Source organism: Echeneis naucrates, chromosome 21, assembly GCF_900963305.1.
Source record: "Echeneis naucrates chromosome 21, fEcheNa1.1, whole genome shotgun sequence".
In the NCBI taxonomy this organism is placed as follows: domain Eukaryota; kingdom Metazoa; phylum Chordata; class Actinopteri; order Carangiformes; family Echeneidae; genus Echeneis; species Echeneis naucrates.
The window spans coordinates 6,245,703-6,272,169 of NC_042531.1; the positions used below are offsets into that span (position 1 = coordinate 6,245,703).

The 26,467-nt window shown below is 43.1% G+C and overlaps 1 protein-coding gene across 8 annotated transcripts; it reads left to right on the forward strand.

Moving 5' to 3' along the window:
* The first annotated feature begins 229 nt into the window (after window positions 1–229).
* On the forward strand, window positions 230–25,085 carry tbc1d4 (TBC1 domain family, member 4). 8 transcript variants are annotated; one of them, XM_029529879.1, is made up of 24 exons: window positions 230–1,230; window positions 6,544–6,672; window positions 6,759–6,996; window positions 7,156–7,400; window positions 8,434–8,523; window positions 8,947–9,051; window positions 9,165–9,297; window positions 9,420–9,511; window positions 9,670–9,780; window positions 10,370–10,492; window positions 10,966–11,025; window positions 13,208–13,416; window positions 13,886–14,038; window positions 16,038–16,195; window positions 16,819–17,031; window positions 17,753–17,755; window positions 18,223–18,384; window positions 18,569–18,727; window positions 19,048–19,148; window positions 19,292–19,435; window positions 20,614–20,773; window positions 20,964–21,133; window positions 21,793–21,969; window positions 22,629–25,085. In XM_029529879.1, exons 1-24 carry the CDS (start codon window positions 832–834, stop codon window positions 22,857–22,859), a joined length of 3,765 nt encoding a protein of 1,254 aa, XP_029385739.1. In that variant the 5' UTR covers window positions 230–831; the 3' UTR covers window positions 22,860–25,085. The 8 variants fall into 8 exon arrangements, with proteins under 8 accessions (XP_029385739.1, XP_029385738.1, XP_029385740.1 ...); XM_029529877.1 differs by having other exon boundaries at window positions 231–1,230; window positions 13,205–13,416; XM_029529878.1 differs by lacking the exon at window positions 17,753–17,755 and having other exon boundaries at window positions 13,205–13,416.
* Window positions 25,086–26,467: the final 1,382 nt, after the last annotated feature.

The following is a 26,467-nucleotide window of genomic DNA, read 5'->3' on the forward strand; positions in this document are numbered from 1 at the left end:
GATCACAGCTGTTCAAAACTGATTCACCACAGGCTGCGAGCACTTGCTCACTTTTGAACCGCCCGTGGCACAAAGTGTTGCATATGGTCGTTGTGCTGCCTGTATGGATCGAGGCGGGGCGACGTCCTGTCACGTTTAGCAGAGCAGCCCCGACCCCGCACACCTTCCCCAGCACATGGGATGGCTGGGCTGGGCGGATCCGTCAGCGCGCAGCGCCGCTCCGCCTCCAAGGCGTTGTGGAAGAAAGGATCACCAAATAGTCAGGAGGTTGCTCTAAACCAGGCGATAAAGGAGCAGCAGTGTGCATTTCCTTTTCTAAGTAGAGAAAAGTGTCAGCTAAAGGTGTTAGGAGAGGGATTTGGTTTTAGTGCTGGGACTGTGCACGCGTGTGTCGCCCCGTTATGCGCTCAGGAGCGACGTCAAAGAAGTCAGATTTCTTTGGGCGACTTGTGTTTACACAGGAGCCATCCAGAGCCACGTTTTAGCAAGGCGAGCCTGGCCGGGACTCCCTGTCCGCGCAAACAGCCGAGAAACAGCAGGGCAGCGAACCACAAACACACAACAACCGGAGTAAACCGAGCTGAATCCGTGAAGGGCGAAATTCGGAGAGGTGTTTTTGCAGAGCATGGAGGGCTGCAGCTGATCCACAGGGCGAGCACATGTTGTGAACTCTCACTTTGGATGTGCATATGGAAAGTGTTGCAAACTAACAACAACAACAACAACAACAACTGTGCCCGGCCTCGGCTGCAGGGAATGCTCCATCGCCTTTGTCCTTTAAACTAGTCTTCAGTCCTACAAAAGCTGTCAAAGAGCCGAGAAGTCTGCACCATGGAGGGTCGGGACGAGAAGGAAAACAGCCCCCCCAGGTCGGACAGGAGCTTCTCGCTGACTTACATCGGCTGGTCCTCGCTGGACAGGCGGACCACCCTGCCCATGCTGCCGTGGCTGGTGGCCGAGATCCGCCGGAGGAGCGAGAGGAGCGACTGCGGCCCCGCCGTGCAGCCGAGGGGCGTTCAGCTGGTCCTCAACCCCCCCTTCGTCCGCTGCGTCCCCTCCGGCAGCAACAACTCCTCCGTGTTCATCTTCGAGCACAAAGCGCAGCTCATCTCCCGCTTCATCCACAACAGCAACGACCTCACCTACTTCGCCTATCTGCTGCGGGGTCAGCCGGACAACCCCGAGTCCGACATGTCCTGTCACGTCTTCCAGGCCTGCGACCCGAACCAGGTAGGCCCACACTGCTGCTGGACCCGGTCCACTGTAGGTGCCCGAATCAGTGAGGGAGGGGACAAACAGGCTGAGAAAATACGAGCATCAGTTGTGTGATCCACTTTAAAATGTACACATTATCTGGAATACTGTAAACCTAAAGTGAGATCAGAGTAATATATTGTTTAATGGTGTTTCATGGTTTCAAAAAGGCTTTCAAAATAAAAGTCTTGTTTACAGAGACTTATTGGCATAGAATTTATAAATCCACACAAATACATTTGTGAGTCTTGATTTGACTATGAACATAAAACAAAAGAATGTCCTGTCCATCCTGTATTGAAAATCTCCCTGTGTCAACTATTTAATCTCTAAAACAGAAGATAAATCAATAGCCAAAACGTGTTTGCTTTGGTATTAAGTATTTAGGCCAGTGGTGGGTGAAGATGATGAACCGAGCACCCTGGATTTTCTTGCCAAAGTTAATCCATCTCAGTGTTGTTGTTGTTGTTGTTGTTTGTTTTTTTTTAATCTTAAGGGAAAATCAGACATCTCTCTGATTACTAATGGTGTGATAACAATAACAACTGTACAGGTGCAGTATTGAATCAGCACATTAACTTGCTGATTAGCAGATTAGCATGTCACGCTTGAGTAAAAAATACCAAAATGTGGTCAAAAATCAGGAAGGTCGGAGTGGATGTATGAAAATTAATGAGCAGTTTCTGCCTTTTTGGTCTTCGCTGGGATGCAATCAATGCCAAACTGTTTGCTCAAGAGCTAACTCTTGTGGCCTTGACATGAGAAAGTTTGTGAACATGAATTTGTCTTGTGTAAACACATTAATCATTTGCTTTCCCATTGTGGATACATGTTTTGTAACATGCTGCAACACAAACTGAAGTGCAACTCTTGTTAACAGTGTTCAGGAAACCTTCAAAAATATTGTTGACAAACAGATATCTTGTATTGTGCACACATAATGCACCAATCTCAAATGTGCACGTGTTGTATTATGGCCCCTGTGGCATGTACAGTGTGTGCTTGCCAAAAGTGAAAAGAGAAGACACAGTTCAAGGCATTTTTACTTTCAACGTACCAAGCCAGCTTTTGAACATACCTTGTTCAGCATTATTGTGCAACAGAAACTGGTTTGGCAGTCAGGAAGCAAGAAGGACGATGTGGTACACATAGGTTATACTCTCAGTACTCTGCTGCCGCACACAACCCCTTCTAATGTCATGGTTGATGATTTGATTATTTCTAAAGCATTTGTTCATAATGCAATCATTCTTATTGTGTTGCTGTTAATTTTCTTTTCATCCCAGACAAACTGTAAGACATGGTAAATGATTGCTTTATGTTTGGACAGCAGGTGTGTTTTCAAATCTAGTTTTAGCCGTGGAGACCAAACAGGTACATTGTGCAAACTCAAAGGAATGATATCTGGTCTTTATCCATATGATGTGAAAGGTTAAAGTTAGAAAATATCTCCCAAGAGCAGAGACACTTTGTTGGCTTGAGTGCAGTTAGATCTGCTGCATGTGGAAATAGATGGAGTTAAACTTGAGCAGATGCTAACAACGCAGACTATGTGTAGACATGGTCGTGTGTTCCTTTGTTTTGAAAAGCCGAGCACTGAAAAGCAAGTCCGGCTTCCTTCACTTGAAAGACGGGGTAACCATTTATTGGTTGAAGAGTTAGCTATAACTGGAGTCTTGTTTGCTGTATCCAAGATGAGACCATGGATATATTTACCAGAATAATAACAAACTGCAAGTTAAACTTTGTTGTTTGGAATTTAATTGCTATATACTGATTTACGTCTTCAGTCAGCCAGGCAAGGCGGCACGCACACATTTACCACACTTACTCATCTCAGTCGCTCTCAAACCAGCACCATACAGTCTGATTCAGCACAGTGCAATCCACAAGCCCCCTCTGCTCTCTCTTGGATCTGGACCACACTGGACTTTCTCACTGAGTGACCCTCAACTGTCATGTGAGCGCTGCTCATCCTTCAGTGAGAGTAGTGACAGTGAGATTAGTTCGTGAGCTAAGTCTGGCCAAGAGCGATGTATGTGAGCTGTAAAGGTCAAAATTTTCTACCCACTAGGTGTTTTTTCTCGTTAACCTATTTTATCGTAAGACACAAACATTACCCTTTTTCGTTCTTGGGCATTGTGTGGTGTTGGAAAGCTTTTGCTTTGTCACACACGTGCTTCCTGTTGTTAGCCAGGGGAGGTGATGTGCACCAGTCATTGTCTACTTGCATAGTCACATTTCTTGCTAAACAAGACCCAAGCCTTAGATCCTTATCAGGCTGCCATGATAGACAGATAAAGAGTGCAGTAATCTTAGCAGCACGTTAATATTGTCACATCTCGCACCCAAGCAAGGACACAATGACTGTGTTTGAAAATATTTGATATTATCAAAAAAGACTGTCAGATCCAATCGTTTCAGTTATATGCAGCACAGTGGCTTTCAAATCACAGAACTAAGTTCCTGTCGACTGTAAACAAATCACGATAATACGAACAGGGAACAGGCTGTGTTTGAGAGATATAACGCACAGAAAAATCATATCCCATTTTATACATTATGATGTCTAGTTATATGAACTCTGGCCCACTGTCGACACAGTTTTTCTCTAGCTTTGTTTGAAGTTGTGACATTAACTTTGGCCCACAGACACATGGAAAAGCGTCAGGAGGACAGATGCTATTTTGAAGTTTTCATACAAACACAACAGCAGGGAAGTGCCTTCAGAAGTAATTATCGTACAGCTCCAGGCACATAAACACTGTATCGTGTACTGACAATATTTATATTAACGTTGTCTTACACAGCACTTTTACAACTTCTGTTTCTTGCATTTCATTATTTCCATTTCAATTATTTGAGCAATAAGATTTAGCTATTTTAGCAAAATCTTACATTTGAAAATGTCACCATAATTTAATTTCTTTCTTTTATTTATTTTGAATATCTGCACAGGAACTTCCATTAATTACTTTTATACTGAAAAGTGTGTATTTTGCATTGCTACTGGTCTAACCTGCTGACTTATTCTCTCTTTCTCTGTCTATCTGTTTCCATTCACTCTTATCTTGTATTTACACAGTGATAACCTGTGTCTCTCTGAAACAGCTCTAATTAGGCCTAATCGTGTATTGGCTTCTCAATGTTGCCCTGCGGTTTAGTTTAATGGTGCTGATAAGGGCAGCAGAGCTCGGTGCCAGTGATGGTTTGACCTGATGTTATTAGGGCCCAATCGACGGAGGGTTGATATTTCATGCACTCAGGACTGTTCCAGCTCAGAGAGGACAATCCTCGTGTTTTGTTCTCCTAAGCATCAAAGCCATGCTTGGCTGCTGCTGCGTATGTAGGCAAGCTTTGGATCACCACCAGCACCACTGAATTATTTTATCAGGCCAAGCAGTGACAGATATATATCAAACATTAAAAAGTGGCTTGGGGAATCGTTGGAATGGGGGGGGAATAAATTTTGCATCGGTTCCCAGCGGCCTGACTACACTCCCTGATGTTCTGCCTGTCTGTGCCTGTCTACACCCAACGAATTATCTCCTTCACTGGCTCTGTATTAACTAGTCCACAAATAATTCACCAGATTAAATAGGGCTGTGGCGTCAACTTTCTCATGTATAATCTAGCAGTGCCGTTAAATGTTAAGACAGTGCTGTAATCTTTTCCTTTCTGATACAACGGCATGGGACGTGGGCCTAATTGCAGACCAGACAGTGCAGCTCTGAATCTGAGCCATTCAGGCCTCTAAATTATCTTGACCTTGCAGTGTCAACACTGGCTTTCGCCAACGCAGAACTGCCCTTTACCCTGCAGAGCTTCACACTTTGTCAATGACACGTTTCAGGTTATTTGCGTGCGGACATTTGACAGCTTGAATTTTGTGTGGATCTCAAGACTCTTTGAATGTCTTCGAAACATAAATCAGGTGACGGTTAGAAAATTTGTTTTTGGCGTGAAAAGAAGGCTTGGGTGTGTTTTCTCAAGAACTCACTCTGGAGCGCTCACCCTAACCCCTGCCCCCTTTTCTCATGTCAATACAGTCCTCTGTCAGCGGACCACGCACAGCTCAGCCCTTGGGAAGGAAAATTGGCCTTTTAAAATAGCTCGTGTTTCCACAGCGGCGTTATGGTGGACAAGTATTTTATTTCTGTGTCTCACAACACATGAAGGGGCTGCTGTGAAGAACAGGGAAGCATTATAATTTTTATGTCTTCTTTATTCTCTTTCTCTCCGATCCTGTTTTTCCCCCTTGTTTCTGTGCAATTATGGTCACACCTCTGGAGCATATAGTTACATAACTTCCCCTTCTTAGTCTATGTCATAAATATATTTGCTCAGCAGTCAGTATGCAGCTCTTATCAGGTACCACAGGAGATTTGTGCTGTGTGCGGAGTCACTGTTTGCACTCATTGTTACGTTAAACACATTATTTGGCTGGCCTTGGCCGTGGCCCAGGGTTTATGCACTCTTGCTTTTTCAGCGTAGTCTGCCAAAGTTTTCATGCAGTAAGAATTTGTTGGTCTCTTTTCTCTTCATTTTAAGTGCAAAAGAGTGTCTGAAACTGAGTTGGTCTCATATTCTCAAGTATTGCTGAAATATTTCCTCTAAATATCTGTCTTGACTTGTTTGGGTTATTTTTTTTTTTTTTCATGGAAGTAACTTACCTGAAAACACACTTCCTAATCTGACGGGACTGGCTTTTCACACAGGTGTTGAACGAGCTGCAAGTGCACAACAAAGTGGAACAAAAACAGGCTTAGTGACCTTCAAGTCTCTTCTTTCTTCCTTTTGTGTTCTGTCAGACGGCATGTGGGAGTTCCCTGGCTTCTTGCCCTCGCCTCCATTTCACTGTTTAGAATCTCTGTTGTTGATTAGTTTATGCCCGTTTAAATGAAATGCTGTATTTTCAAACCTTATAGTCACAGCTGATCAATTTCCTGAGTCAACTGGGTTAGAGAAGCTTCATCTAGACATTGTTTCTTGCTCTTTGATGATGCTTTATTTGGACTTTTACTCAAACCTTTCTAGTGAGTGCAGTTATTGCTATTCACGTTAATGTGTGTTAATGTCAGTTGTATCCAGTTATAGGATTCCCATGTTGTTCAGTATAACACCGTTATAAAATGAAACACAGAGAAAATCTTTGGTTCATTTTAAAACGGTGTTTATGATCGGTGTTTGGTCCAACCTCCCTCCCTCCATTTCTTTTGTTATGATTCTCATTGTTAATGTCTTCCTATTAATCATATACCTCTCATCCGCTCTCTTCCCTTCTCACAGGTCCCTGAGGTGATCAGCAGCATTCGCCAAGTATCCAAGTCAGCCCTAAAGGAAGATACCAAGTCAAAACAGGATGCTGACGAGGCCTTCTACAACTCCCAGAAGTATGAAGTGCTTTACTGTGGCAAGGTAGGAAACTGTGAAAACAATTTGGATATATAATGTGCTTTCATTAGAGAAGGTCATTATTGGATTAAAAAAAAAAACCTTTCCAGGTGACAGTCGGACACAAGAAGGCTACATCCACCCTCATTGATGACTGCATCGATAAGTTTCGTCAGCATGAGGTGGAGCGCAAACGCCTGCGCCTGCTGAATGGCCAGCGGGGGTCTACTGAGAGCCCCCCTGCTGAGTTCATCATGGGGGAAGAAGGAAACCCGCTCTCCTCCACGGTGAATGAGAGCATGGAAGACCCAGAAGTTTTTGGAGCGGAGGACCTGACCCGAGGTGGAGGTAAAGACGTCCTGGTGCATATGAACACAATCATAAAAGGTCAAAGGTCTCAGTAGCTTTATGCAGATTTCAACATTAGTGGCCCACTCCTGAGGAATCTGTAAGAAGAGGACCATTAATCTATGAAAACATTAAAATTTGCACGTGGCTGACACACAGGTAAAGGTTTCGCCAGCAGTGCCAGTCAAAGCAGCCTGCGAGGAGCCTTCCCCGAGTGCATCCTGGAGGACTCTGGATTTGAGGAGCCTCAGGAATTTCGCACGCGATGCAGCAGCCTGGCAGGGAATCTGCAAAGGAAACCAGGGGAAGGAGTCATAAAGGGTCCCACACGCCGCAGGCATGCCAGCGCACCAAACCACGTTCAGCCATCTGATGCAGACAAGAACCGCACCATGCTCTTCCAGGTACAGTTTAATAACCAGCGAAAACACTTTACAGCGATAGTGTCTGCATGCTACAGTTTTGCTGATGTCTCGGTCTCAGAGTGTACACAGCGCCTCAGTGGTATCTTATCTCCATGCCCAGCTCACTGCACACTCTTGGTCCGTTGACGGCTAGAAGATTTATCATAACAGCAGTGTTGTCCCATTAACCTGTGGCTTGGTGTGGCCGAGCCTGGATTTGGGGATGTATTATCTATTATCTTTTGAAGCAGCCATTTGAATTGAATTTGCAGTTTAACCGAGTCATCAAGGTATTTTATTTTCTTTGGCTGACTTCAGAGTTCACCTGTTTATTAGGTTTATCGGCAGAACGTTTGAGTGGACTTCTTTGTCAAGGAGATGGATGTGTTTTTTTTTTAGTTAATACCAAGTCATGACTTGTCTTGAAGAACTTGATCCCACCTGTCACAGTAGAAAACCAAATGCTTGCTAATCTCAGTGCGGGTTTGGTTTCTTGGTTTAGCCTGTGAGCTTCTCAGTACAGCAAATCACTTTTATGTGCACGTAGCTGGCAGTTATAATATATAGAGCAGCTTGGCCCCGTGTTACTGCTCCTCTTAAAGAGGCTGTAATTCTGAGTAGAATTTCTCTTTTATTTGGCAGCGCCACTCCTGTGCACATACGTATGGGTGCTGCTTCAGTGCATAGCCAGCTGCCATTCCTCACACACCATGCCCCATCCCCATGAAGCTAATTTTAAAAACTAGAGCACAACGGTCAATATGATACTCAACATAGCAGTCAATTACTGGATAATCGTTGGCGCAGACTTGTTGACCTTGTTTTTGAGTGGATGTGTGTGAATGTGTTTATGTATGTCATTGAACGGGTCTCAGAATAGTTGTAGATGTTGAAACACTTGACTACTTTTCCTTTTAGTCTAAGTTAAATTCATGGTTTACACACAGTATGAGCATCTTTATTGTTTTAAACAACCTCCTTGTGTTTTGTTGCGTGAATCTGTCTGACCAAAATACACTTGTGCGTCTCACAGGTGGGGCGTTTTGAAGTAAACCTCATAAGTCCAGACAGTAAAACAGTTGTGCTGGAGAAGAACTTCAAAGATATCTCATCCTGCTGTCAGGTTGGTTTATTTTTACTCTCTGCATTTGCACTAAAAGCCTCTCTCGTGTCCGTGTTGCAGTCCTCGACAGAAAATAAGCTCAAACTAGTTTAATGCACCTCCTTCCTAGATATCTAATGCATTAGTGCTCGTCTACACAGCACAGCTGGCTTTTTATGTTCAATCCCTAATTTGATAGCAAATGACATCTTTATCAGTGATGCAGAAATCTTTTTTTTTTCTTTTAAATAGACATACTACATAAAGATAATGAAGTGTCTCATAGCAGGAAAGTGTTCAGTTAACTAATTTAATGGAGAATGTTGTCTGAGCCATTATAGTGTCAGTTTTATCATTTGTGTTGGACTGAATACAAAGATATAAAGGAATGCCCTTCTCTTGTTGAGATTTATAATAGTCTCCTGTTTGTCTTGACTTTGACAGGGTATCAAGCAGACTGACCATTTTGGTTTCATCTGTCGGGACCAGTCAGAGTCTGGTCCCAGTCAGTATTGTTGCTTTGTTTTCCAGTGTGCCAGCGAGTCCCTGGTGAGTCACAGCAAAGATGTGGATGAAAATCTCTACAGCTTCCTCTCCTAACCACAAATTTCAATTTTAATCTCTCCTAAAATGTCAGTTTTGTCTTTGTGCTTGTTTGTCAGGTCGATGAGGTGATGCTGACCCTGAAGCAGGCCTTCAGTACAGCAGCAGTCTTGCAAAGCAGCAAAACCCAGATCCAGCTATGTGAAGCCTGCCCCATGCATGACTTGCACAAGCTCTGTGAGCGAATTGAAGGCAAGCAACACGTCCAGTGCTTCTCGCCGCTTGCTTCATGAATATATTGATGCATTGCGAGGCCTCCCTCGCAGATTTAAGGCAGGATAAAAGAACATTCTTATTTCATGTTCTGTTTTTAGGTCTGTACCCACCCAGAGCGAAGCTAGCCATCCAAAAATACCTCTCCCAGCTGACTGACAATGAGCAGGCGGAGATTTTTGAACGAGTTCAGGTAAGGTTGTAGAGAGAGAGTACACATACACGTGAAATATTAACAGTTTTTCAGTGACTCTTTGTGAGAAACTGCTTATTTATACAGATGCTACATCTAGTTCAAAACAGTTTTTGCCCATGGGTTGAGTTTTCAATGTTTGTGTGTCCGTTGTGCAGAGATTGAAGTCCGGGTCAGACCAAGAAGAGAATGAGCTGGTGATTCTTCATCTGAGACACCTTTGTGAAAGCAAACAGAAGTCCCACCTTCACATTGGAGAAACACCTCAGGTAAACACTTTCCTGGTTTTGATGCCTGAACCACTTCAGCTGGCCCCTGAGCTGAGATCGGTTGAGTCAGAGCTCCTCATCCTATCTGTAAGGCTGAGTCCAACCCTAATAATGTTTTCTCTGAAATATCTATAAAATGGAATAGATTGAATGCCCATGGAGATTTTGAGGGCCTTTAGCATCCTTGAAACTTCAGAATTCAGAGGACAAAAAGTCAAATCAGGCTCAGAACCTCCATTCAGATTGACTTTCTGACCTTACTAGGCCTCCAGAAATAAGTCTGAGAAAGGAGACATAAAAACTACATAGAGATTTTTGATAGTTAGAGTTAAACATTTTCCATCATCTGTCTCGTGATCTCACATGAGGGGCTGCATGTTAAATACTATCAGTCAAATGGCAGAGATCCAACAACAGTTCCACTATTACTGAAACAACCAGCAGCCCTAGGCTTTTCCTCAAAGCCAAATTCACGTGGTCTGCTACTATAAGACTTTACTCAGTTTGTATATTTCCTGGCCACTGCACTCACACATTATTATGTAAGTGCCTCAGTGATAATTTCTCTTCCGTCCCTGTCGTCTGACAGAATGCAGCAAACAGCTCGGCGGCAGCAGACGGCTCAGCCAGCAGCAGTCGCTTCAAACTTGATATTCTCAAGAACAAAGCACGCACCTCCCTCACCAGCTCTCTAGAAAACATCATTGCAAGGGTGCGTCTGAGCAGTACCTGCTACCTGTTCCATGTTTCATCTGTTTGATTCCTTGCTGTTTGCTGCTCTTCACCATTTCTCTCCTTCTTTAAGCTGCACTCTCTTTGTAACAGTTGCTGTTTCTTTGTCACTGTCATACAGGGGATTTGGATTGACCTATATCTGCCAGTGAGGCAGCAGAATAATTCCTTAGTCGTAGGACCGGGGCAGTCCTGACACCTCTGCTGCCATCTGTTATTGTCTTAGTGACTTCACTGAACACTTACACTGCTAATATTATTGGTTACTGGTGGCCCGACAATATCAACCATTCTTTTTGTAAAAAAATGAATAAATAAATAAACTGAAGACCCCTCCCCAAAAAAGAGAAAAAAGAAAACACTTCTAAAATGTTTTCAGTGATTTCTACTTCATGTTTTTCCGTTTGTATTTCCAGAACTTGTTTTATTTTGTGTTATCACTTCTGTCACTAGGGTGCCAGCCGAATGCGAGGCCGCTTTGGAAGCATGGGAAGCCTTGGCAGTTTTGACAGAGTAAGTGTCCTTGTGGAGAAACCAAGGTATTTTCAGCGTGTCACTTAGTGGACTCTGTCAATTTTCACCTTTCTACTTAGTGACTTTCAAAGGCATGCCATAATTCAGCTACGTCCTCCGGAAAGGAAGATTACCGTGTTCTCACTTTCATTTGTGTCGGTGGTTGGAGGCTGCCAATGGGGCTTCACGAGGATCCAGGGTTCTGCTCTGTGTTATTCCCACATAGTTTTATGACAATGAAACCGCATCCAAATACAGAATCGCGCATAAGGAAGAGTGTTTACAGAGCTGTCCCTGAACCATTTGGAGTTGTGCATCACCGCTGTGCAGAATGTGGAGTGAGGTTGTGATGGCGACGCTCTCGGCCCTCCCCCATCACTTATGATTGATTGACCCACTGATTTTAAGCACCGCTCTCTGATAGCATTGTCAGACTCACAATGGTCATTTTAAGGAAAAGTGATCAAAATCGATGCAGCAGAACAAAACAGATTGTCTTTTTTTTTTATCTTTCTGGCCAAAGATTGGTCTCTACATTACCTACAATGCAGTGCTTCCTCTGATAGCTTGGTCATGTGGTGTGTTGCACTGGTTGCCCTGTATGTAACCTCCAGCTGCGATGAGCAGTGGGCTGTAGCTCTTTGGTTATCTCACTTAGTAAAAGACATGGAGATGCGGCATTTTAAATTTGTTTTCGTCACCAAAGTTGATGCAGTTGATCAGATTTCATGCAGCTTCCTCTCATGCCACAATAGATTTCACGAACAAGTGCTCCCCAAAACCTGTAAGCAGAATGATGTGTAAAATCAGTGGGGCACCCCCTTTAAGGATGTGCTGCTAATGATTTTGAACAAGCAGAGATGTGAAATTGGCCCGTCCAGCTTTCATAAGATTTTTACTTTGCTGTTTGCACCAGTCATATTTTGTCAGATTCACCGAAAGTATGAAATACTGAGCAGTGTGATATAATTTGCAATAGCCTTCAAGTGGCAGCTCGGAGTGAGTGACAGGGATTTTATTAAGCTACTACATTCCTCCCTTCTGCCAAATCCAATACAAATACTGTCAGTCGCAGCTTCACAAATTCAAATCAAATCAAATCAATCATAGTCACAGGGACACAAACGAGCCTAATTATGACAAGCAAATGTTGTCGTTGGTTATATAAGCCACTTATCTTTAAAATGTCATCCCCTGTCTGTTTCTATGCAGAATTAGCGTCTCTTTTGTTGCTGAAAATCACAACTTTGTAATTAGGCGCGTCAACAGTTATCTGGGGATTGTGCCTGGCAGGCAGGAAATCCAAGTCAGGATGTCCAGTTTGTTTTGCGTGTGCTGAGCCGTGCCTGTGCTGTCTTCCCCTTCTTGGCCCTGTGACAGGACGTGGTGCACGAGCGTCTGATCTAAGCCACTTCATCTCATCAGTTTCCTCAAATCACAATGAAGCTGCTCAGCTGACAGCGCTGTCAAGTGTGATTTACTCGTGCACAGCAGACGAGACGGGCGATCTGCAGTGTTTGTGACTTTCAGTTTAGTGACAGTAACTCTATGAGAACTTGCACTCTTATTTTTATCTCTCTTTCCATTTGGAAAAAAAAAGCAGCTCAAATATCACTGAATGTCTCTTATCATGTCATATGTTGGGGAGGGAGGGCTTTCGTTTGGACTTCAGTCGCCAAAGATCCTCCCCACCAATGGTGTGTGATGTTGTGAGTCACAGGACGTCGTCCATTAGAATACAATAGATGTGGGAGTTGTGCTGCCAGACACGAGGCACCAGTGAGCCTCAGAGTGTTAAGAGGAAAGTTGAACGTGGACTGAGTCTTGCTGTGGGGTGAGCTAGGTGAGTGCAGACTGGTAACTTGAGTCCCGGAGTGTTTTGTCTGGCTTTGCACTATGAAATAACGTTAGTGGCTTTGTGTGGTTTGATCAGACATTTAGAAGGATTTTCAATCTGAATCCTTTTCTTTGTTATTGACCTGCACAGCTATAGAGAGCATTTTTTTGGGTTTGTGTTGCACTCATTATTCACCCATCGCTCAGCTGGACTGTCACAGAGATCAGGAAATCCAATCAGACTACAAAAATCATGATATCAAATAAATGTACATCTCCAATGAAGGATTTGACACATGTGCTGACATCTCTCTCTCTCCTTCACGTTGTTCCTCCTCCTCAGCAGGATGAGGAATCCCCTGGTCACTCCCCGCCGGGATCCCCGCCTGCTTTCCCCGATGATGATCCAGAAGATGGCCTGCACTTCCGCCGCCGAGCCCACACCTTCAGCCACCCACCTGTGAAGAAACGCATCTCCTTCGAGGGACAGCCGGCCAGCAAACAGGCTCCGCTGCACAGACAGCAGTCTCTCAACTCAGAACTTCTGCAGAGCAGGTGAGTCACACCTCACCTGTCCATCGTTTCAAGTTCAGCCTCTGGGAGAAGCAGTGATCAGTGCAGAGTATGCATTTGTTTTGTAGAATTGCAGGAGTTGGCGCCTTTTTTTTTTTTTTTTTTTTTTTGGGAAGTTTGAGCTTTTGTGTTTTTGTTAATGGCTAATGCTGACTTTGCTCAAACCAACAGAACCACCTACTTTTCTTTTAATCAGTTTCACACTGACTAAATATTTAGTTGACCTTTGATTAGCACTCAGACAATGTGATCTATTTGCAGCACTTTGATCAGTCCTGAATCTCTCTACCTCCTGCTCTTCTATCCTTGAACAATAGCATCACAAGTTTCCTGCCACTGTTTTGATCGCTCGTGAGTTCTTCTTTGTTTTTTGTGCTCCGACTCGAAGGCCTTTTTCTTTTGTATAATGTTTGTTTTCCATTTGTGGGCATTTCATGTTTGGCTCGCCCAGTCCCGTGGCAGTCTCGAGAACGCGCAGCGTTTCGGAGAGCGAGTCCTCCTTCAGCCTCCCTTCCTCCTTCTCCGCTCCTACTTTCCTGAAAAGCTTTTACCAGGGCTCCCTGGGCTCCCTGAGCTCCTTGGCAGACGCTGGGAGCCTTAAGAGGTGAGAGGGGGTGGTCAGACGAACCCCCCCTACTGGACTCCAAACGCACCAGCCAGGGTCTTGATGAAGGGGATGAGATGGGTGGGAGGGATGAACTGGTCTTTGCTGGGATGGCAGTAGCAGCATACATGTTGGCTGTCAAACTTTTAACACCTGCCTTTTTGTCCCTGTTTCCTTATACTTTCCTGTCAATGCATAGCAACTTTTTTTTTTCTGGGGGGGATACTTTCTAGCTTTTTTTTTCTTCCCCCCATCGTCTCTACAGCTGGATCCTCCCTTTTCCTGTTTCGCTCAGAAGTAGGAAGGGATGCTGACACAGCCTTCTCTTATTGCATTTGCATGTAAATTTTGAGCTTTTTGCACGGCAAACCTTTATTTACTCTGGATTTATACTCTTTATTCAAAACATTTCACACTTCTTTCCCTCCCAGTGGTATTCAAAGCCTTAAAATTGAACATCGTGTTGGTTCAGTTAAGTCATTTATTTATCTGTGAGGTTGGCAATTTTCAGCAGCATTAATAAATCAACTAAGATAGTATGTTCAAGAAAATACGACATGGGGGGATGTTCGTTACAGACACAGCTTAGGTGTCTTGCTGGCAGATAATAAAGGTTAACATTTACATTATGAATGAGATTCAGTGGAGCAAACTGTTGTAAAATGTCATATCCACCGGATGTTTTTCCTGTCTGACAGCCATCTGATCACCTGAGCACTTGCATTGATAATGCAGCAAAAGGCTGCTTTATCAGCACATGGCGCCTGTGGTGATGAACGGGGGAAGGTTTAAAAGAAAACTGCCTCAACCTTCTGTGTGTTTACCCCGGTGACTTTTCTGCAACGTTGTTTATGACTCTCGACTGTCAGTAAAACGTAATAGAAGGCAACATGTCAAGTGAGGACTCTGAATCTGCGAAAGAAAGAAAACGTGCCGAACAGCTGTCAGAGCAGAATTTTTTTTTTTTTTGTCTCAGTCCATGGTCACTTCCTGTTTTTCATTGCCCACATGATCGGACAGGCATTTGCTCGCTGATCAAGCTTGTTTTCTACTGTAACTTTCTCAGCGAGTGACATAAAAACCCTGTTTCTTTATTGGAAATCGAACATAATCTGAAATGTAAGAAGAACTTGCTTCAGTAGTTTACTTTTTATTTTGATATGTAACAGCTTTGATATTTTTTATGTGCATGCGGAGAGTGAAATAAGAATTTTGCATCATTCATACCAATTAATCCAGATTCACGCAAGCTGCTTGATTTATTTATTTTTTTTTTTCCTATGATTACTTTCAAGCTTCCCAAAAAGGTGTTTACTTTGCAAAACCTGTTGGCAGTTTGCTCTTTATTTCCCAGTTCTTTATAAAGCACACTTGTAGTATATTAAAACAAACAGTAGACAGATTTAACAGAATCTCACCGTCTTTGCACATACAATAAAGCGCCTGTCAACTGTTGACTCCATAATATGCTGAATTTGGAATAACTGTGTGCTTCATTTTTTGCTTTGGTTAAAAGCATCTACCAAACAGGAGAATGTAATTGTGACACAAACAACAGGTAGTAACCGTGCCCCCTGAAAAAAAGCTGTTGCGCTTAAGTTTCCTCCTATTAATACAAAACAATAGCTTGGCTGTTTGTGTGGCTGATGTTAGTTGTCATTCTACATACTAATTGTGAACTTCTGCTTTATTAACAACGACACAAAGACACTGTGCTTAAAGGTTCATCTGGAACATTTCTCACCAGCTTGCAGAAGCTGAGATGAGAAGCTGGTATGAGATTTCTTATGTTGGAGATGAGAGATATGTGTGTTCATGCACTGGAGTGTGTGTGTGTGTGTGTGTGTGTGTGTGTGTGTGTGTGTGTGTGTGTGTGTGTGTGTGTGTGTGTGTGTTTGCAAGTGCCTGCCTTTGTAAAAGAGAGATTAAGGAGTGTTGGTGTTAGATGACACCCGACTGATTTATCAGGTGTCTGTGACGTCGCTGTTCTCTCTCACAGCAATGGGGAAGGCAGAAAGAGGACCCTGTCTGGGTGCAGCAGTGACTCGGTGAGTGGAGGTCTACCTCCGACCCCACGCAGGGTCTCCTGGAGACAGAAGATCTTCCTGAGGGTCGCTTCACCTATGAACAAGCAGTCTGCATCCATGCAGCACCCAGGTCTGGTAACACAATCTCTCCAGCAGTGGAAGCAAGGCACGACATGATGCACAATGAATAAGCTATAAATAATCCAGTGCATAGAAAATGAGTACAAGGCAGGAGGAACATTTTCTTCCTGGCAAAATTTCTTCTTTGAAAGTTGTAAGAATATGTGTGAAAAGCATTGAGGGTTGAAAGGACAGGTGTATTTTCCGTCTCTATAACGGTTAGATGAATGTGAAAGTGAACCTCCTACCAGTTCACATGACTAGTGGACATAAGAAAATGACTTCTTTACTCAAATAGCCTTCTTTTTACATTCCTGTATCCAAAAATGCATTACCTGTCATACTGTACGTCCAGTAATAAATAGAATCCAAAATTGTCTGTTTGCTTCACCAGACAGCTGTTGTGTGGTGGTGCTCAATTATTGCTACAATGGGTTAATCAGAGCTTTTTTTGCTGTCTGCTGATGAGAGTGGTAGATGGAACCACGTGGTAATCGATAAGTTAGAAGTGGCTAAAAAGCTTTGAGGGCTGAACCACCGTCAAATGGCTTTGACGGTCATCACATTAAGTGTCCGTGTAAAATGGTGAATTAAAAATATATTTTCTATGTTTACTTCCTATTGATGTTTTAGGCAACTCTGATGCAACAGAGCTGTTGCCTCTCTCCCCTCACAACTTGGACTCAGGCTTTGACCCACTGGGGCATCTGATGTCGCCCGCGGGTGACCCCATGTCTGGCAAGACACCTAAGAAGACAGGTGCTGACTATCGGACCCTCTGGAAGACCGCCATCCACCAGCAGATCCTCCTGCTGCGTATGGAGAAAGAGAATCAGAGACTGGAGGGTGAGTGTCAGTCATTACTGTGTATATGAAATGAAGAACACAAAGCGTAGGCTTGTTGAGTCTCGACAACTCATTTTGATGTTCTACACATTTGTTTCTCCAGAAAACATTCTGACACATGCAGACACTCAGCAGGTTAAAGTGACTGAGACTTTCTCCCTTTTGGGAAAACCAAACAGCAGCAGCTCTGTTGTACCTGTTGGGTCAGATTCAGTAAAATAACAGGATGGACAGCAGCTTTAGCAAAAATGATGCCCTCTAATGGCCGAAGTTATTTAGGGCGGGTGCATTCCCAAGTCCTTTTTTCTGCACCAGCTAATTTTCTCCTCCTCTCCTTCCCTCATGACCACTTGTCCCTTAACAGGAAGTTAACAGGAGACAAGAGCCAGTAGAGAGTGGGTCTATTTGGGACACTTCATTAACTACTTAATTATAAGAAATCGGCCGTTAAAATGTCACGAAACAAACTCCACAACGTAAATGATTAAATGAGTGTAAGCAAAAGCAACATGTAATATTCATACCTCTTTCCTGGACAAAAGGAGTTGTTTTTTGTTAATTTGTTCGTTTGGTTGTTGTTGTTTTTTAAACACTGTGGGATGCACCTGCCATGTGTAGCCTTTTATGATTTACAGTACCAATCCATCTCTTTCCCCTTTGTTTGTTACTATGACACCATTGCTGGTCTGAGGACCTAACGGTGAATAACCATTTTCAATAGAAGGTAAGCCACATTAAAGGAGCCCTTGGGATCAAAGCAGATGGTTTGCATGATTTTAGGTGTTGGTTATTGTATTCATTCACTCCAGCTTGTTTTGCTTGCATGTTCAGGGACGATCATACTTCATGGTGTTTTAGTTTCATTTGCTCTTTCAACCTTTCCACTGTTTTTGATGTGGCTTCCTCATGGCTTTAAGATTTTAAGTGTTAATGTGGGTATTGTGGCTTGTTTTTGACAGGCTTTCCAGAGCTACTGGTGTCAAAAGGTGCCGGTCTCGAATTTGAAGTCCTTTTCATCCATTCCATTCTTTTTTCACTTTGATAAAATGGAGGGCTGCTTATTTTTCTAGTGTGGCCTCTCCTTCTTTGGTTGTCAGTGTTGATTTTCCGACAAAAGGGAATCTTGATTGATGAAATTGTGTCCAATACGCTAATGTCATCTGTTTAATTTCTGTTTTTTCTGTGCTGCAGCGAGCAGAGATGAGCTGCACATCCGCAAGATGAAGCTGAACTACCAGGAAGTTGGCCAGTGCTCCAAAGACGCGCAGGCGTTGTGGGAGAGAAAACTGACGGCCCCAGGCAGGACGACAGTCCCACAAGACAAGGAGAAGGTGTATCATGCACTTTGCCAAGGTGAGAGGTGTGTGTGTGTGTGTGTGTGTGTGTGTGTGTGTGCGTGCGCGTGTGTGCGTGCGCGTGTGTGCGTGAGTGTGTGTGTGCGTGTGTGTGCGCGTGTGCGTGCATGTCTTTTGTGTATTAAAAACAAAAGTGAGATGATTTCATCAGGCTGATTGCAATTCCTTGTCTTTGTGTGCAGGTGTTCCCAAGAGCAGGCGTGGGGAGGTCTGGCTGCTTCTTTCCCATCAGCACCGGCTGCATCACAGACTGCCTCAGCGTCAGCACGCCCCGGACACCCCCTACCATGACCTGCTGAAGCAGCTCACCGCGCAGCAGCATGCTATTCTGGTGGATCTAGGTGAGAAAAGGGTCCCCACAGTGTCCCCAGAGTTTTATATTTTAAACTTGTTGAAAATAATCCAGGGTGATACATGACAAGGAAGATACTTCAGAACAGCTTCAGCCTCAGTTGTTCTGAGTGGAAGCTGACATATATTACCGATACGGCTTATCTGTGCTGGGCTATTACAAGCAACTTATCTAGACAAACTCAGGAGAACCAGCAGAGAGGCAAAGCATTATTTATTGTTGTTGTGACGCAATTTGCTTCACTAAAAGAAACTAGCACGTTACAAAATGCTTCTGTGGTGGTGTTACATCCTCTGTCTCACTCCTCAGGCCGGACCTTTCCCACCCACCAGTACTTCTCAGCCCAGCTGGGTGCAGGCCAGCTTTCCCTTTACAACCTCCTCAAAGCCTACTCTCTGTTGGATACAGAGGTACACACTATAATCCTGTTTCCCTGTTGTATATCACTGGAAGGCATGTGAATAATGTGCTACATGGCATCAGAGTGATAGCACAACATGTTCTCTTTTTTTTTTTTGTGTGTGTGTGTGTGTGTTTGTGTGTGTACCATAAGGTTGGCTACTGCCAGGGTATCAGCTTTGTGGCTGGAGTGCTGCTGCTGCACATGAGTGAAGAGCAAGCCTTTGACATGCTGAAGTTTCTCATGTATGACCTCGGCATCCGGCGCCAGTATAGACCGGACATGGTGTCTTTGCAGGTCAGTAGACGGATGGACCAATTATTACATGGACTGATATTTTAGCAACATCATTTCTTCTTCTTTTTTTTTTTCTTTTAAGTGCTTTCCTGTTGGTGAAATGGAGCCAAGTTCACATGTGATTCTGCAGGAAAAACAATCCTCTCAATATTAAAGCGTTTAGGAATACTGAATACAGATAACGTTAAAAAGTAGAAGTGCATAAAAAGACGGCGTGATTTTACAACAAAGCATGGACTGTACCACTTATTATACTGTTGAGTTTTTTTTTTTTTTCTCAAAAACATTTAGCTTCAAATTATTTTATCGTTTCAGTTCAGAACTCATCACACATAGTGGCTTTACATTTAAAAGCTACTGTACAGTTTCTTACACACTATAACTGACAGCAACAACCACACAAAGTTTTCAGTTTTTTTCATCCTCTACCCGCCATAAAAAGCCCAGCTCTCCTCCCATCTATGTGCGTTATTAGTCAGCAACAGTAAAACATCAGTGGAGTGTAGCCACCTCTTATCCAGACCACGCCTACATGCCTGCTCTGTTAGCTCCTGTTAAACATCAGCTGACCTCACCTGGGAGAAAGCATCAGCAGGTGTGGTAATATTTAATCTGCAACAGCTAACCATTCAGCCGAGCAGCAACCTCTGGGCTCTCCCACACACTGCGAAGAAGTTTTTCAAAGACAAAGGAGATATGTGCCATTTCACTGTGAGGACATAGAGGTACTGCGCTTGCTGTTTGTTTTGCTGTTGTTGTTTTTTTTCTTTCTTTCTTTCTTTCTAACTGTCAGGAACTGTAAGACTTACAAGAGGCTAATTTTAGCTCAACCTGACTTCTGCTTCTCTTTTCTGTTTGCGTGTATTCAACTGTAGCACTTAAGAACGGTGCGATATGTTGCAATAGAGTTAATGTGGCTCATGACATGCTTGGCCTTGGTGCGTGTCTGAGCAGGTCTCTTAAGCAACATTGGCAGCACTTGAGGAGCTCCCTGCTGGGGTAAAGGTTCATTTAACAGCTTTTAATTGTTTTTAGCCATGTGATAGCCTCTCCCTTGCAGATCCAGAGACACCAGTTTGTTTCAGTCCAGCATTTATTTATTTTTTTACCTCTATATGTATTATGTTTTGTTTTTTTTTGTATGCAAGTGTTTACTCTCACCATCTGTGTTATCCCAGGTGCAAATGTACCAGCTCTCAAGGCTGTTACACGACTACCACCGCGACTTGTACAATCACTTTGAGGAACACGAGATCTGCCCCAGCCTTTACGCAGCGCCGTGGTTCCTCACCCTCTTCGCCTCACAGTTCCCGCTTGGCTTTGTGTCCCGCATCTTTGGTATATTTTTAGAATAATGGCCCCTTTTGTTTGCTCACACACAAATGCTTATCAGCACAGTGCTATTTTCAACTGAAGGTGACATTTAAATAGCCTCACAACAATTACAGCTTAAAGGTAAAGTGTGTAAGGCACATGTGTTTATTGTTATGCTTGTGTGTGTAATTAAATCTTTTTTTTTTTTTCTCAGATTTTGTGTTTGTCCAAGGGACTGAAGTGATCTTTAAAGTGGCCCTCTGTCTGCTGAGCAGCCATGAGGGGGAGATAGTGGAGTGTGACAGCTTTGAGAGCATTGTGGACTATCTGAAAACCACACTTAGCACCCTCACTCAGACAGAAATGGAGCAGACCATTGTAAAGGTACGAAGTGGGAAGTTCAAGCGAATATATTCTCAGGTTTCCAAATAATAAAACCCAGTGAGCCTTGGAAACACAATACGCACTGCATGAATGGTCACTGGTTAGCGTTTTTGTTTGCAATGATGGAAAATGTGCTTGAATATAATGTAAGACAGGACCAATATCATTTTTATTGTATTTTATATTTCCAAATTCATTCTAAGAGAAAACGTTCAGATCTATTTGGTCAGTATTCAGTTGTTCATTTACACTCTTTCAGTAAATATGAGCTATTCAAGTTAAAAGATAAGGCAAAAAATGTTTGAAATGTCAAGAATGGTTTGGCTTTCTGCCTCTCAGTCTGTGTGAGGAACTTAAACCCAGTTGTTCTCAGGAAAGATAAAAATCACACATGTACACTAAAAAGAGTTTAATGATTAGCTGAAGCTGCTGGGAACTGTAGTTTTTACAAAACTACTATTACTAAAAGCAAGGGCAAATTGAGACTACGGTTTACAGCACTAGGACATAACGTTTGGAACAACTTTAATATAGGAGCATCAATGTCAATCAGTCACAGTTTTTTTGGGTTCTATAGGAATATGGCCTTACTTAATATGATTTAATTAGCTACTACTCGATGGCAACTTTCTCAGTGTGTGACCTTTTTGGTTTGCCAGGTAATGGAGATGGACATCTCCAAGCAGCTGCATGCGTATGAGGTAGAGTATCATGTGCTTCAAGATGAGATGTTAGATTCTGGGCCGCTGCCTGATGACTCTGACCGGCTCGACAAGCTGGAGAAGACAAATGTGCAGCTGAAGAAACAGAACATGGACTTGCTAGAAAAACTTCAGGTAAGGAAGAGTTTGATCAGACTTCCATTTTGAGACCATATCCTCATCCATTTATCCATTACCCTTAAAAAAAAACTGTAGTGTAAATGATTTTGGTAGTTAGATGTGGATCACAGTTTTTGCTATCCCCTTATTGGAATAACGTGGTGATGAGGGGCTCTATGGTGTTGTTCACACATCAGTGACAGTAGTATCTCAAAATACCTATAGATGGCGCTGAAATATAAGCTAAAAACACCAAGGAGACGGTAGAAAGACAAAGGAATTGAATGCTACATATGCCAAAACACTCCTGTATCATTTTGATCAACTGCATGTTAAGCCGTGCAGCAGGACGGGTAAAGTCACACACCTTTACAGCTCTCACTTTAATGAATCTCAGAGAAATGTGGAGCTGCTCTGTTCTGAAGAAAATTCAAGAGTTATTGAATCATGGTGCTGGGGAATTATCACGTGATTTGAACAGGCCACCAGCTCTGTATTAACTACAGTGGTGTTTGATTGTACTAAAATGGGGTCCTAGAAAAAAAAAATCACATAAATGTGGACTTCCAGTTGATTTCTTAATATTAGTTGCCGCTGAGTTTCTTTCCTCCCCACAGTCTAAATTTCTGTATGATATGCCGTGCTTACTGATGTGCAATGACTGTGTCCTTCAGGCTGCACGGCAGAAGATTCAGACGCTGGAGTTGAGCGTGGAGAACTTCCTTTCTCGAGAGAGCAAAATGAAGCACATGATTCGCTCTCTGGAGCAAGAGAGGGCAGCTCACCAGAAGACCATTGAACGCATGCGCTTGTGCCTTCCCCCTGACACCCTGACAGATGTGGAGATGACCCAGATCAAAACAGGACCCAATGGGAAAGCCAAAACTGCAGCCAAGAAGCCCTGATGGTAAACCGGGGAGGGGGGGCTGGCTGCTCAGGGCAGATGCACAGAGAGAGAGAATGAAGTGACTGTTTCAGTGGAAGTCTGCTGGGCTCTTCAGCTATTGTTGTAGTGCTGCACCAGAGTGGCAGCACTCTGTAAATGTGTGATATCTGGACTTGAGACACGCAGACTCTACGGGAAATATCTACGTGGTATTTGTCAGCAGATGTAGAAGAGTGGTGGGAGGATGGTTTCAATTACGTCAGCAAACAGATTGTTCCGTCCGCGGATCAGAGCTGCTGCTGTCTCATCTATGTCACTGCCAGTTTGAAGGTGAGATCAAGATGAACAGCATCCTTCCCCCATTCAGAAATCTTAGTAAACACAGGGATATTTTCTAGATTTACTCAAGTGAGAAACACGTGTGCCTCTGCAAATGTTTTCGAGGACTGCTGTGATGTATTCTCAACCGGTCCCAGTAGCACCCCAAAAAGCAGTGAACAGAAGGTACCTGCTGGCAAACTGTCCTTTGGACCTCAGGTTCAACATATAACCATCACCAGTGTGCATAATCCTGCAGCTGAGAGCCCAATGTTTTTGTGACTTTTAAATTTGTGTCTGTGATGGAAACTCTGCCTCAGGCTAATTGCGTTGCTTTGTTATTTTCCTTTTATTCACTTGAAATGCTTGTGAATGTAATTTCCCTCCAAAGATCATTGTGATAATGTGTTTTTTCACAGCAGAGCCACGTGGACGCATGTCTTCCGTATTAGGCTTGGACTTTCAGGAGATGTATGTTATCTTGTTGCCCATCGCTCGGCACAACATCGCTGCCTTCACGTGCGAGACCTTTAATGCTTGCCTGTGCTACTTTTAAGGAGGAAGTGCTCCTTCCAAAGATCAGGCAGGATGTGAGGTCGTCTGCCTTCTCAGTTTCCTGTGTGAGTGACCGCAGCGTCGTCTCACTTTAGCACCACGTTCAGACACAAAGGAGGGGGAGCGATTTGAATACGCTTGACATGCCCTAACCCAGGTTAGTCAGTCTGACTTTTTGTTTGAGTCAGCCCAAGGTTCTGGTAGAACAATCAGCGTCTCCTGCTGTAATGTCTGAGTGTGGAACTAGAATCAGCCAAGATTTATAGACAACACATATCAGCAGGTGCATTATTTGTTGGCCTTGTGTACAATTCTGTACAAGGTTTGCAGTGAAAATCAGGGGAAAAGGAAATGAGATTATATTGTCATTTTGAAATACCCAGTGTATGTTCTCAGAAATACACACAAGCTGTGCGCTGAACTGGCTGAGTGTATAGGCAGACAGTTCACATGAATTCAGAGTGTCCCTGGCTCTTTTCTTGGTTTTGTTTTATCCCACCTCCGTGTCTGACTCACCATCGCCAGCTCTGATTGAAAGCAAACCAGTCCTTGGCTTTCATGAAACACCTGAACATTAAAACCAAGGTGGTGTCTTTTAAGATGAAAAATCCCTTACTCTCACTGTCTTTCAGTGTTCCTGTCCTTATTGACAAGTTGCAATGACACATTTGAGACTGTTTCAGTGTAAATCTTTTGTCTTCAAGCTGAAGTCCTTTGACATGCAATGCAATATGTTTATGTTTAGCTCTCCTGCATGCTTGCACCAGAACACTTGGCTATTTTTGCAAAGTCACAGGAGCTAATTCACATAGTTTGATAGGTTGATAAATCCGTCCTGACATACTCTGCCAGGGTGAAATGTTCGGGTGGTAATTGAGGTGACGTTGAAAAAGTTTGCACCAAGCTTCTCATGAATAACAGAGATTTTACGTTTTACGTTTTTTTTATGTTAACACAATAACCATTTTCTAACTACAAATATTCATCTTTAGGTTTGCACTTTGAAAAAAGCTTGAAAAATAAACCAAAAACAAACATTAAACAATACAGACAGTAAAAACAAAACAAAAAAAAAAAAGATCACCAGGGGACTTGTTTACTCATCATTACACACTATTTATGTCTTCTCATTTTTTTAAGTAGTGCCAAAAGTTGCGATGGCCTTTATTCTCCATTAATCAGAAATAAGAGACCATTTTGCTGATGTCTAATAAAAAAAACACTTTTTTGTAGTCAGTGGAGTCAGTGAAGTTTTACATCATTTGTTTCAAGACTACTAAATAGAATTTGTATCACTGTGTTTTAAGAGACATGTCAACAGGAGGGCTAAGAACTGTCATGAATTCTTCAATAAACCTCACCTTGCCTTGTTTTCTGTCTACTCATGTTGGAAAGTCTTACCTGTCCAGTAAGCTCCAGTAAGAAATCATGTTCCCTTACTGCTCTGCAAGGTGGTATTCCTAGTGTAGGATGCAGCCTCAAGCTCAAATGGTCTCTCTGTGTAGACGTATTATTGCGTAAAAGGCCAAGGTAGGCTTTGTCAGTTTCAGAGTCTATTTAAAGACCTTTTAAGAGTTGTGCTTTTGTTCATGCCTTGGGCAAAGTGAACAGCAGCTCTCTACAGGGAGAAAAATCCTCTGTAAAATTGTATTCTTTGCAAAGTATCTGCAATATTCAACCTAACATTGTACATTTCTGATTTGGACGTTGTGAATGAAATCAAATACTTGACTTCTGATGACAAATGTGTTAGTTTGTTAAATAAAGTGAAGATATCGCTGGTTTGATAAAAGCATTTTGATGTGAAGGGCTACTTGGACAACTCTGATTCCAAAAAAAAGAGCATGTTAGCAAGGTTTGTAATATTGTGGGATAAATGAAGACTTCTTTAAAAAAAAAAAAAAAAAAAAGTTCACTGAAAATGATGGATAAACTGTTTATCGCTAACTAACACATCTTTGATAAAACAGGTCAAATAGTTAATCAATTAAAGGGCAAAACGGAATAGGTAAGTATACAAAGTCAATAAATGTGACTGGTTGAGAAAATCACAAATCACCAAAGAACAGTTTGGCAGTTTGGTTCAGTAGAAAATATGAACCTATGAACCGGTCCTTGAATAACAATGAATGATAATTAAGATTCAGCTACAATGACCACTAATCCAAAAGGGCTTCAGGGGAAGGCCAGTTACTGACAGGAACAGTTGGGAAGCACTGATTTAGATGCCTCTTCAGCTCTGTATTTAAACTGTACACTGTGCATACGAGCACAGTGAGAGCCCAGTAAGTCTGCCATCAGCCAAGGAGGGGCTTTGAAAGATAGCAGCCATAAGACCAGTCATTGTTTTCCTCCGAGGATCATACCCAGAAAGGACTGCTGAATGTTGCTCTGATCAGCCTCTGCCAAGCCTGGAGCTTGTCACACGTAAGACACACAAATGACTGCCAACCAGGAGCCTATCGCACACTAAACAAAAGGGGCCACATTCCTCGCGTATTCCCACACGGGGGGACACATCCTGCAGCAGGGGAAGAGTGGGATACTGGGAGTCCGCTGGGGATTGGCTGGGAATGACACTTCCTCTGCCGAGGGCTTTATCAGCTCTGTTTGTGTTTTGTTTTGTTTTGTTTTTGTTTTTTTTTTCCTCTGCTCTCTCCGTTTCCAGTATCTTCACCCTTCAATCCATCTCGACTCCCACTCGGCTGTTCCTGCTCTTCTCATCCCTCCCATTGGATTTGCGAGGCATGGTCT